We start from the raw sequence: 13,336 nt of genomic DNA, 5'->3' as shown, positions 1-13,336 counted from the left end.
CAGGACACTGTAGATGAAATGAGAAAAGAATTAACTAAACTAAAAGAAGAGCTTATTGATTCAAACAGGCAGGAACTGAACAAGTCAAATACCACATAGAGCAACAAACTAAGGAGAGATAGGACTTTAATCCAGAGAAAGAAAAAAAAAAAAAAACACCTACAAAGAATAACTGTTAACATAAAAAACCCTTACATTTTGTGAGCTATAAGAAGAAAATGGAGATAGTTAGAAGGAGGAAAAAACCAACATAGTTTGAAAACCTTCTGACATTACTATTCCTTCAGACATTACTCTTACTTCAGACATTACTATTCTGGTGATAAGCTATTTCCCTCCCAGTTTGCTGCTTTTTTCTTCACAACAGGATGGAAGAGAGTTGTATAGAAATTCCTGTATCACTTATGAAGAAAATACTAAACCTGTCAGGCAAGATACTGTGCACTGAAATATTTTCTTGTCAAGAGAAAAATCACACATTTTCCACTACCCGTTGCAAAAATAAAGAAAAGATAGGTTGGAGAAGACAGAGGATGACATAGTTAGATGGCATCACTGACTCAATGCACATGGGTTTGGGTGGACTCCAGGAGTTGGTGATGGACAGGGAGGCCTGGTGTGCTGCGGTTCATGGAGTCACAAAGAATCAGACACGACTGAATGACTGAACTGAACTGAACTGAAGAGACTCTCAAGAGTCTTTAAAGGATTATTAATTAAATAAAAATGAAACACACCTTAGCAAAATCTGTGGGCTACAACTGAACAATGTACATGGAAATTTATAACTTAAAATGCATATATAAGCACAGAAAAAAGACCTAAATTAATTACCTAGGCTTCCACCTTAGGAAACAAGAGAAAAAAAGAACAAATTAAACTTTAAAATATTTTATTTTATTTTAAGATATAGTTAATTAACAATTTTGTGTTAGTTTCAGGTGTAAAGTAAATTAAACTTAAAGCAAGGATAATAATTGCATAATAAAAATTAGAGCAGAAATCAGCAAAATTAAAAAAGGAAAACAATAGAGAAAAAATATCAATGAAACTGAAGGCTGATTCTTTTTTTAAAATCAATAAAATTGATAAGAAAACAGACAAATCTCAGTTGAGGGACATTATAAAAATTACTTGAGAAGGTACTCCTCAAAACTGTCAAGTTTGTCAAAAATAAAAAAAGTCTGAGAAACTATCACAGCCAATGAAGACCTTGAGGAGACATGATCTAACACTGTTCTCCTGGAGGGGACTCAGGAGTTTATCAAAGAACATTAGATAAAAACTAGGGAAATCTGGAAAAATTATGGAGTATAGAAAATAATGTATTAATATTGGTTCTTTAATTGTGACAAACATAGCCTACTAATGGAAGATATTAACAATAGAGGAAGCGGATATAGTATATGTATATGGAAAATCTCTGGACTATAGAAAATAATGTATTAATACTGGTTCTTTAATTGTGACAAACATAGCCTACTAATGGAAGATATTAACAATAGAGGAAGTGGGTATAGGATATGTATATGGAAAATCTCTATACTATCATCACAACTTTTCTGTAGATCTAAAGCTTTTACACACAAATAAAAATTACAGAATTAAGAGACTAAAATAGTATTTATTATTCCAAGTCCACTTGTTACATTTATACAAAATGCTTCTATTTCAACTTTTGACTTAACATATATCATGGGCATTGACAATTATGCTTACTATAGCATTAAAATACCCCACATTAGTACAATTCAGAATTTTACCCATTTTAGAATACTTTTGCTTTAAGATGAGACATAGAATAGATGCAAATGCTCCATAAAATAAAGATGGAATCTTTAAAATTCCAGATGACATTAGTTCTACATTCTTAACCACTACTCTGTCTCTAAAAACCCCCAATATATAGGAAACAGAAAACATTTTATATTAGTGATATAGTACATGAGAGTTGACAAAAAGGATAAAATGAAGACATAAGAAGTTGATTCTGGGACCTCCCTGGCCATCCAGTGGTTAGAATTCTGCCTTGTAATGCAAGGGATGTGGGTTTGATCCTTGGTCAGAAACTAAGATCACACATGCCATGGGCACCACAACTACTGAACCCACATTCTGAAATGAAAGATTCCACAACTAAGTTGCAGCTAAGACCCAACACAGCCAGATAAATAAAATGCTTTCTTTAAAAACTTGATTCTGTCTTACTCTGATATCCCAACCTCAAAAAAGGAATGCAAGTAAATAAAATATATCCAAAGAGCTCTAAAATGATTCCAAGGCAAGATGGACTAGGTGATGAAACTGCTTCACAGCATAAGCTCTCAAAGAGCAAATAGAAAACCCGTCCTTGGACTTTGTGCTTGAGACTTTAAGCTTATGCCTAAGCGTCACAGTATGCTGGTTGGCATTTAATCACTGTGATTGACAGGGCTTCATGTAGCTGACCTCATATGTCAAGAACAGGAAATACAGAGGCTAAGTCTATAAAAGGTAGAGTATAGAAATAGTTAACCTTGTAATTTTATTGTTTCTCATTTCTCATGGCCCAAGGAAAGGCTACTAATTCTCATGAGCAATACTTAGAACACCAATTATATATCTTAATATGCATGCCACCTCAAGACAATATTTTCAGACAAAAATGCATTAGAGTTTTAATTACAAGCTTAGTCATTTTAGTTTTCTTAATAAAGAAAAATGCTAAATCTATATAAAGGTCTTGTACATTCTGGAAATATAGACAAATATATAAAATGTCATCAATAACATGGTCAATCTGCAAAATAGTAATAAAATTATCTGAATTTCCTGACTTTAGGGCCACTCTGAAGATTGATACTGTATATGCTTCAAGATGCATTACTAATTGGGGGTAGAGTTGAAAAATAATATGTATTTTATTGTTCCATTTTTTTAAGTCATGACCACATTTCCATCCATTCAGAATAAACTCATAATAAGGTTATATGGTGGTGGGGATGAGGGAGGGGATTCTCAAGGGAGCATTTTGTTATGACTGCATGTTTGGAATTCTTACAGTGAGAAAACAGTCATAGAACACTTCAGTGTTTTCAACAGATCAGAACAAATCACTTGCAAAACACTCCACTCCCCACTCTGAAGCCCCAAGTCATTTTGAGTACAAGGATGGAAACAGCGGATGTCACTGTGATTACTCCTTGTGGCACAAACTGTGTGATCCTTGACAAATCACCTCCCCCCCACTGTGCTCCAGGCTCTACATCCAAAGAATGACAATTTGTAAGATTCCTACTTTACTATTTCAATTATTTACCAAATGATTAGAGGTCAAGTAAGAACTTATATCCACCTAGTGGGCCTATGCTGGCTCTTACAACTGTTCATTTCATCATGAAATGAAGTGACACAATGCTTCCAAGGGATATGGCCAAAATTTCCTTAAAAAAATGTGTCTACATGAGTCTCTACCCTGTAAATCTTTTGGAACAGAATATTCCCAAGTGTTTAAGTCTGGCTGGAGAAGAGACCTCTGATGGGAAGGGATGTGTGGGTTCTCTAACAGTCTAGCAGCAACTCTAGACACACACATACCTTGTGCTGCAGCCTCCCCAACTAAAATCTAGTCTGGGACTCAGATTTCAATCTCTATGAGAGTTGCAGTTTGACAGAAGTGCACAGACTGATAACTCCCTTCATTAGTAAGAAATATTAATCAAGGATCAGTTAATTAATCAAAAGGACTGTGGCCGAGAGGATCCTGAATGAGGGCTGAATGTGGCCACTCACCCCAGAAGAAAGAGGGCCTCATGGAGCCAAGTCCCAACTGTTAGCCCTGGGAAGCTTCCAGTAGGGGTGGCCAGATGGTACAATCCCTGACCTTCTCCTGCTGCTACTGCTGCTAAGTTGCTTCAGTCATGTCCGACCCTGTGCGACGCCATAGACAGCAGCCCACGAGGCTCCGCTGTCCCTGGGATTTTCCAGGCAAGAACACTGGAGTGGGTTGCCATTTCCTTCTCCAATGCATGAAAGTGAAAAGTGAAAGTGAAGTCGCTCAGTCGTGTCCGACTCTATGCGACCCCATAGATGGCAGCCCAACCAGCCTCTGCTGTCCATGGGATTCTCCAGGCAAGAACACTGGAGTGGGTTGCCATTTCCTTCTCCAATGCATTAAAGTGAAAAGTGAAAGTGAAGTCGCTCAGTCGTGTCCGGCTCCTAGCGACCCTACGGACTGCAACCTACCAGGCTCCTCCGTCCTTGGGATTTTCCAGGCAAGAGTACTGGAGTGGGGTGCCATTGCCTTCTCCATCCTGTAAGGCAGGTGAGGACATTAAGTGAGAATAGACAGGTGGGGTGGGGTCTCACATAGCCCCGCTTATTAGTCTGCTCAGGGATACGCCACATATGCGTGGCCGGAAGTCACGCCCCTAACTTCCCCCTCCGGAAGTGAGACTGGTGAGGGCACCATCTGAGGATAGAGGTCACAAATCAAGAGAGACAAGTTCCGGTTCTGCAAAGAGTCCAGGTAAAGATTCTGAACCAGGACTGAGGGGGCGCCCACCCAGAGAGGAAGGGCCCCCCACAAAGCCCTGCCCCCGCCCCCCAGCCTGGAGAGCTCTGGAATAACTGTCCGAATGAGGCACCCGCTCATTTGTTCCGGGGGTGGGTATGGGGAGGGTGGTCTCAGGGGAAAGAGGGCTTTGCTCTAGGGTGGAGTCCTAGGCCTGCAAGGGGTGTAGGTGAGGACTTGTGAGTAAGACCTGAGGGTATCGCCCCTCTCAGAAAAGAGAAACAGCCACACCCTGGCTGTAGGCGTTGGAAAGCCCTATGGAGGTAGATAGAAGTAGTGCCGCTGAGCTCCTCTTTGGGAGCCTCAGGCCTATAGAGACCTGTCCATAGATCACCAGATGGAAGATTCCCGGGCTCTGTAGGTGTCCCGGTAAGGCTCTTCATTGAGAAATTATGGGACCACTTATCCAAAAATGGCCGAGATCCATGAGAGCCCCGTCCCTGCTCTCATCTCTAGGAAACCCCAGAATACCTTTTAGACCGAGATACCCTTTGACTTTCACTCCTGGTGATATAGGGAGGTGAGACATGTCCCAAGGGAGCCCTGGCCTCAGGAAAACAGAGGGGAAGTGACCTACGGCCTTCTAGGGATCAAAGTGAGGGCCCTCAGTGAGAACTGAGGGAACTACCCACCCCAGAATAGACAGCATCCTCCCCCGCATCCCCACCCTGGTTGTTAGACCCGGGCAGCTCTCAATAAATCTATTACACTCAGGCATCCTCAGACTTCCTACTCGGGGTTCTCAGGGAAGTAACTACCCTACTCTGAGGAGGGGGGGCAGGTGGTCCTAGTTCAGGAGGAGGAAACGTTCCAATCAATGCATTGAGTCAACGTGAAGACCCTTAATGAAGGCTGAGCAGATAACACACCTTTGAACACAAGGGACTGCACATGCCTCAACCTTGCCCTGCTTTCAGTCTGAGAGGGCCAGCTGCATCCTGAGGAATTTTTCCATTCCTCCTTCAGGCTATTATGGAACAGGTAGTGTAGGACAGAAGTCCTGTGAGGCCCTCTAGAGCGCTGTCCTCGGGGAAGACCTGTGGAGGTAGCCTCCATGAGAGCTGTGATGGCAAAGTTTACCAGCTGAGACCAGTCACACCCTCCCCCTCTCCCTTGAACTGTGGGCCCTCTTAACCCACTCTCTTGATGACACTCCTGTCAGCTGTCACCTATGACTGATAATAAGGAGAGTCCATGCTTCCCACATGAGCAATACTTTTAGGCACACAGGGAGACCCAGGGCCTGGCAGGTGCACAGGTAACACAAGCTGAGAATGAGGCTTCCTCTTCCTCCTCCTCTTCTCTGATCCCCCACCCCATGGAGGACGTTTCTATTTCTGGGACACCCAGTTCTTCCCAGTGTCCTCAGAGTGCCTCCTTCTCCTCCACTGTCACCACAGGTACCTCATTAAGCAGATCAACAGAGGGTTCCAGCATCCAGGAAGAGATGGAAAAATCAGATGGGGGTTCCACTAGCCAAGAAGAGATGGAACAATCGAGCACTTTGCAATCCCTGCCAGACCTTGAGAACTTGCACATAGACCTTCTAGATGAAAAGGTGGAACTGCTAATCAATTTCCTGCTGCAAAAGTATCAAATGAGAGAGCCAGTCACGAAGGCAGACATGATTGGTAATGTTGTCAAAGAGTACAAGGATGACTTCCTTGAGATTCTCAGGAGTGCCTCTGAGCGCATGGAGCTGGTCTTTGGCCTTGATGTGAAGGAAGTGGATCCCATCAACCATAGCTATACCCTTGCTAACAAGCTGGATCTCACCTACAACGGAATGCTGAGTGATCAACAGGGCATGCCCAAGACTGGCCTCCTGATAATTATCTTGGGAGTGATCTTCATGAAGGGGAACTGCGCCACTGAGGAGGAAGTCTGGAAAGTGCTGAATATGATGGATATATATTCTGGGAGGAAGCATTTCATCTTTGGGGAACCCAGAAGGCTCATCACCAGTGATTTGGTGATGGAAAAGTATCTGGAGTACCAGCAGGTGCCCACTAGTGATCCCCCTCGCTATGAATTCCTGTGGGGTCCGAGAGCCTATGCTGAAGTCAGCAAGATGAAATTGCTGGAGTTTTTGGCTAAGATCCATGGGACCAACCCCAAGAGCTTCCCATCTCAGTACGAGGAGGCTTTGAGAGATGAGGAAGAGCGAGCCCGAGCCAGAATTGAAGCTACGGCTGGCACAAGTGCCATGGCCAGTGCAAGTTCTGGTTTCTCCCACCCTTACTGAAGACTGAGGCAGCCTCTGCACTTTGCTCTTGAAAAGGGATGTCAATGTTTGAAACAGTGGAAGGCTGGAGTGGGATTAGGGGGAAAAAGTAGATAAAACCTGTGTATTCTTATATTTCACTGTGTTGGAAATTTACCTTTTTGGCATTTTTCATTTTTTTTCTTTTAACAAGAGGATTTATGAGCGTTAAGAATGTAAGTTTATGAATGACATTGTTTAGACATCTGTTACTGTTCCTCAGATTTAACACTAAGAGATTTGTTATCCTGTAATAAATGGAAACCAGGAATTTCCTTGGAAATTTCTAAGAATGCAGCAGTAAGATAGTTGGAGTCAATAAATAGCAATAAAAAGTAAAAAATGGTCAATTCCTGGCTTGTTTTTTCCCTGTTAATGTGTTCTACAAAAAAATTAAATACATATATTTGGATTTGCTTAGCTCATTCAAGATGTAGAAGGAACATTAACTCCAAACATTAATTGGGCAGCTACTCTTCAGAAGGCACCACACTAGTCCTGAGGACATTAGGATAAGCAAGACCCAATCCCCATCCATAGTATTTTAGCATATAGGAGCAGCAGTTACATAAAGATGATGGTGGGTATCATCTAAGACCTAAAGGACAAGGAAAAATGAGTGAGAAGATTGAGGATCCATATGACAGAAGTCAAGTTTAAATGCCCTGAGACGAGGCATACTGGGGTCTTGAGAAACCATAAGTCCTTCAGTGGAAGGTTCAGTGAAGCTGAGGGGTGGGCAAGGTGAGGCATGGAAGTGGTGAGCAGGAGCCAGACTCTCCAGTGTATCTGAGTCTGAAGCTAATAACCTGAAACTTATCACACTGAACATAGTATTATGGTAAGCCAAAGAAATCTGTACTTCGGGCAGGAATGGAACTTGTCCTGTGCTCTTGTAGCAGTGCACCTGAACACAGTACACAAACTAGTTGTTTTATGTACACTGTTGTCAAGGAGTTTCTGAGAAACAGAGTGATGTTCCTTTGGAGTGCCACCAGCTACTGGGATGGCACTGTTTTTGCTGCTTTTAGAGAGCCAGAACCGACTCCATTCAAAGGACATTTTAATGAGATTATCTTGAGTGTAATTTATCAACCTCTATGTGAGATATTTTTGCCTTTTCATACTGTTTATGGGGTTCAAGACTCTGATGCTGGGAAATATTGAAGGCAGGAGGAGAAGGGGACAACAGAGGATGAAATGGTTGGATGGCATCACCAACTCAATGGACATGAGTTTGAGCGAACTCCAGGAGATAGTAAAGGACAGGGAAGTCTGGCATGCTGCAGTCCATGGGATCTCAGAGGTGAACACGACTGAGCAAGTGAACAACAGGAATGTGAGATCTAGATTTTTGGTAGAGGTAAAATAAATGAAAATAAGCATGGTTTGGGTAGAAGGGCAGCTGAGTGGGAATGGAAGGAGTGCTCCTCTACACAAATTCTAGGGGCATTGAGGTGCATTCAGTTTAACAAAATTCCAAAACAGAAATAATATATGCTCTAAAGGGGAAAACTGATTTAGATTTTCTTGCTAATAACCATTTTTAACTGACTTGGTATACCGTGTCCTAGAGTATTGCATTTCCCCTAACATCTTCTCAATAAATAAATCCCAATAAAGAGGGTATTGGGGTCTGAGGTCAAGATAATAGTAATACCTGCTAATCATTAAAGACCCAATGTACTAAAGACAGTACATTAGTTGTTTTACATTCAGCACATGGATTTCAACAGTCCTACAACATAGGGCTTATCAGTCCCGTTTCGCAGATGAAAAAACTAAGGCTCACAGAGCTTGGCAATATGCCCAAGTTCGTATGGCAGAGTTGTATGTGGCAAAATTGGGACAAGACCCCTGATTGGAGAGTGTCTATTGCCCACCTGAGGCCCACTCCTCCCAGCTGTAGAACTTTTGTTTCTTAATTCTTCTGGACACTGAGTCCTGCTCCCAGTGGAATAGACAGCCCAGAATCATCTGCCCTCTTCCTGATGGAATATTCCAACTTCCTGTAGTCATCTCTTGATGGATCCTCATCACGGGATCCCTCTGAGAGCAACAGCCCTTACTCTCTAGAGTTCACATTGGACAGTGAATTTTAGAAACGTGATCATCCTCCATCGGCATCTTTATCACACTCAAGGCATTTTCCAAATACACTGGATAGTAGAATATGACTGGGCACAGAACCTACTGGTTTCCAGCATATAACTCTGAAGTTAGAAAGGGGTTTTTGAAATCAGCCTTAACTCAGATGGTAAAGAATCTGCCTGCAATGCAGGAGACCCAAGTTTAATCCCTGGCTCATGAAGATCCTCTGGAGAAGGAAATGACTACCCACTCCAGTATTCTCACCTGGAGAATTCCATAGATAGAGGAGCCTGGCAGGCTATAGTCCATGGGATCACAAAGAGTTGGACACGACTAAGCAACAAATACTTGACATCTGAATTAGGAGTTTACTAGTGTCTTCTTTGAAACTGGACATATGTACCTATATGTGAGAATACTTACATGGTCAAAATCAAATCCTCTTCCACAAATGGTAGATAAGGAAACACCATGGAAATCACTGTATAAGCAAATATATAGAGAAGCTGAATTCCTACAAATTCTGCAGTATTTCTAGAAGGTGGAAAATGGTTCCTTGGCAGTCATGCTAGCTTTGATTATAAAATAAAGAAAAATAATTCACCATCCTTCCATTGCCTTTTATCTGTGGACACTCCCCAGAAGAAAATGCTAGTTTTCAGGTTGTCTATTGGCACCTGTACATTTTCATTTCACAGATGAAAATGTTCCATTACTTTCAGTCAGGTGACATGTAGGAGGGGCTCCCAAGTTAAGATATTGAACATGCACCAAAAAGAAAGGAGAAAATGCTCAGGCTACTGAGATGATAGAGGTTCTTTCAAAGAGCAGTGTAGAGAGGTACTACTGAGTGACGAAGGGTGAACCTTTCCTACTGATAATTTTCAGGCTCCTTTTGAAAATGAAATGGCATCCTATATTGGAAAGCACCTATCACATCTTAGGCTCTTGAAAAAGCTGGTTAATTGTAAGATGAATTTGTATTTCTCAGAAACTTCTCCAAGAAACAAAGAGGGTTGCTGTCATAACGAATTGTATAATAGTTGCTCTGTATTGAACACAGATTATCTAACAGTTTGTGGGAGAGACTGCAAATGTTCACCCATATCCTGGCTTCCTCTACTTCCTTGATTCCTGGAAATACTACACTGCCAAGTACATGCATAGCTAGAAAGGATTGTGTGAGTAGCCCTTGCCACTGAAATAGAAGCTTAAGTAATGATATTTGTCAGTTCCAGGCTAAGACACATGAGAACCAGTTTGACACTTGCATGCTTTTTTGTCTATTTGGCAGCAAACATGGAGAACCTGACTTGAGATGGTGGACATACAAGAGTTGGAAACCTGGAACTCTACTTCAACTGACAGCAGGGAGTCCCTGCCAACCTCATCCACTTTATGTGCAGTGTAAATGCTTCTTGTTTTAAGCCATTCATGTTTCAGATTAAGAGAATTTTATCTCACTGAATAACAGCTACTAGTTCTGCTGTTGTCTGTTAGTTGCTCAGTCATGTCTGACCCTTTTCGACCCTATGGACTATAGCCCGCCAGGCTCCTCTCTCCATGAGATTTTTCAGGCAAGAATACTAGAGTGGGTAGTCATTCCCTTCTCCAGAGGATCTTCCTGACCCTGGGATCGAACCTGGGTCTCCTGAACCACCAGGGTAGCACAGTTCTGTTGTCAGACTTATTTAAATATTCCAATTACTAAGGTAACAGTACAAAGAGCTTTCTTGCAAAGAAAAAAAATTCTAACAAGACAAATACATCACAATTCCACTCTTTAGAATATTTCTCAAAAATTCAGCCATTCTCTAGAGTTAACCACTATGAACAATCTGATGTGCTAAAGTTGATTCTAGGTTTTTTCACATATAAATTTATTTAATAAACATACATTGTGATTTTTTAAATACATGGGTAGTGATGTATACATTCTTCTCCCTCTTGCCTCTGTGAATTAATAAATGATCAACTAATAAAATGAAGGACCTTCCATAGCAGGACATACGTATCTACCTCACTTTTGTAACTTCTACCTAGGCGTGCCATGAATGTGTGCAGGAAATCAGCCATTCTTCCACTGATAGACACAGAGTTGCTTCCCACTTCATGCTATGACCAATGGTACTGAAATAAGCATTTTGGAACATGAATTCTTCGGAAAATATGCACTTTTTAAAAGACATAGCTGTGTGTAACCTATATTCAAGTAGAAAGTGTGATTATTTTCAATTTCTATAAATATTGCTAAAATTTCATTCTAAAAATGCCATACCAATTCATGTTCGTACCAATTATCTATGTGAATGCATTCTCAAAGACATTATGTTTTGCCATTTGTCATAGAGTTATTTTAATTTATAATATCCCTGTTTCCTAATTAGGCTAAGCAGAAACTTAACATAGCCCGGCCAAAGTCCCTATGTATTCAATCAAGCACTTAATGTAGGTGTTACAGTGACACTACTGATGGTAGTTAAATTTATGGTTTCAATTGTATGTGTCAGCTTGGCTGGGCCATGGTGTTCAGATACATGGTCAAACCTTATTCTAAATGTTTCTATGAGTGTATGCTTTAGAGTAACATGTAAACTGATGGATTTTGAGCAAAGCATACTGCCATCCACAATGTGTGTGGCCCGCATCCAATCAGCCTGAAAAAAACAACAACAAAAAAATGACTTCCCCTGAGCAAGAGGGAAATGTGCCGGCAGTTTTTGGATGGGAACTGAAATATCAGCTCTTTCCTTGGTATCCAGCCTGGTGGTACATCCTGAATATTTTAAACTTCCTACCTTTCATAATCACAAGAACCATTCCTTAAAGTCTCTTTTTCTTCTTTCCATTCCCTTCCCTTCCCCTCTCTTCTCTGTCTCCCTCTGGTCTCTTTTTCTACCTATCTTTCCATCTATCTATCTATAATCTCCCAGTGGTTCTGCTTTTCTGGAGAACTCATCAATTAGAACTTTATAGATGTAATTTAAACCCTTAATTAGTTGATTTTAAGAGAAATTTTTCTGGATAATCTGAGTGAGCCTGATTCAGTCAGTTGAAAGACCTAAAAGCAAGGATGCAGGGATCCATGACTAATTAAACTTTTGAAATCAATCAGGCTAAACCTACTATATTAACCAACTAAAGAAGAAAAATTACATGATCCTAACGATTGATAAAGGAAAAGCATTTGAAAAAATTCAACACCCATCATGATAAAAACTCAGAAAAAAACAGAATTAGAGTATAACTTCTTTAAGTTGATAGCTTCTACCAAAAAACAAACAAATAAATAAATACTCTACAGCTAACATACTAAACAGTGAAAGGCTGCTTTTGCCCTAACACTGAGAACAAGGAAGGGATGTCTGCTCTCAATATTCTTGTTCAACATAATGCTGGAAATACTACCCAGTGAATAAGGAAAGAAAGGGCGATAAAAGGCTGACAGACCAGAAAGAAGAAATAAAACCATCACTGTTGGCAGATGACATGATTTTCTGCATACAAAATCCCAGGGAATCTACCAAAAAAAAAGTAAAATACTTCCTTGGGCCAAGAAGTGTGTTCAGCAAAGTCATAAGACAGAAGATAAACATATATAAAACAACTGCATTTGTGGATACCACTATTACAAATTTAATGCTATTTACAATCACTTAGAAAATGAGAAAAAAAATCAGATACTTAAATGTACTTTTACAAAAACCTGTACAGGACTTGAATGGTTATAACTAATGAGGCTAAAATTCTGAAAGAAACCAAGGAAGATCTAAATAAATGGAGAGACATACAATACCCAAGAAATAGAAGACTCAACATAGTAATTATGACAACTCTTCACCAACGATATACTTATTGTAATTACTATAAAAATCAAACCAAGTTTATTGTAAAAGTTACACAGCAAGATAAAGAAACTAGAGTAGCTAAAACAATTTTGATAAAGAAGTACAACACTGGAGGAATCTGTTAATCAGAATTTAAGACACTATATAGCCACAGTAATCAAGGATGTGTGGTATTGGCAGAGGGATAGACAAACGTATCAACAGAAGAGAATAGAGAACCAAGAAATAAACTGACCTAAGGAAATGCTCAACTTATTTTTCTCAACTGCAAAAGCACTTCAATGTAGGAAATACAGCCTTTTCAACAAATGGTGCTGGAGCATTTGGACATTCATAGGCAAAAAAAAAAAAGTAACCTTGACTTAGGCCTAACATTATACACATAAACATAAATATATTTTATAACATAAAATTAACTCAAAATACATCATGGACTTAAATTTGAAACTTAAAATGATACAAGTTTTACGATTTAGGGTAAAATAAAAGAAGAAGCATTTCGGGATATAGGGTTAGACTGACAGTGTTGACCTATAAAGCACAATCATAAAAGTAAAAATTCATAAATTGGTTTACACCAAA

At 40.3% G+C, this 13,336-nt stretch overlaps 1 protein-coding gene and 1 long non-coding RNA gene across 17 annotated transcripts in view; one reads left to right on the top strand and one right to left on the bottom strand.

Moving 5' to 3' along the window:
* The window catches only part of LOC147340119 (uncharacterized), a 571,221-nt gene that overhangs the window by 285,216 nt on the left and 272,669 nt on the right, over positions 1–13,336 (bottom strand). The gene's annotated exons all lie outside the window — the stretch shown is intronic.
* On the top strand, positions 4,393–7,165 carry LOC147340123 (melanoma-associated antigen 10-like). The gene is made up of 2 exons (XM_086387633.1): positions 4,393–4,507; positions 5,953–7,165. Exon 2 carries the CDS (start codon positions 6,000–6,002, stop codon positions 6,795–6,797), a length of 798 nt encoding a protein of 265 aa, XP_086243759.1. The 5' UTR covers positions 4,393–4,507; positions 5,953–5,999; the 3' UTR covers positions 6,798–7,165.

Source organism: Bos grunniens, chromosome X, assembly GCF_055505025.1.
Source record: "Bos grunniens cultivar Pamir isolate PY7600 chromosome X, Bosgru_T2T1.0, whole genome shotgun sequence".
NCBI lineage: Eukaryota > Metazoa > Chordata > Mammalia > Artiodactyla > Bovidae > Bos > Bos grunniens.
Note: the sequence above shows the minus strand (reverse complement) of the source record. Positions and strands in the feature narration are given on the sequence as shown.

What these genes read in the sequence shown, in the direction of transcription:
- LOC147340123 (XM_086387633.1), top strand. Translation starts at nt 6,000, where the DNA reads ATGGAAAAATCAGATGGGGGTTCCACTAGCCAAGAAGAGATGGAACAA.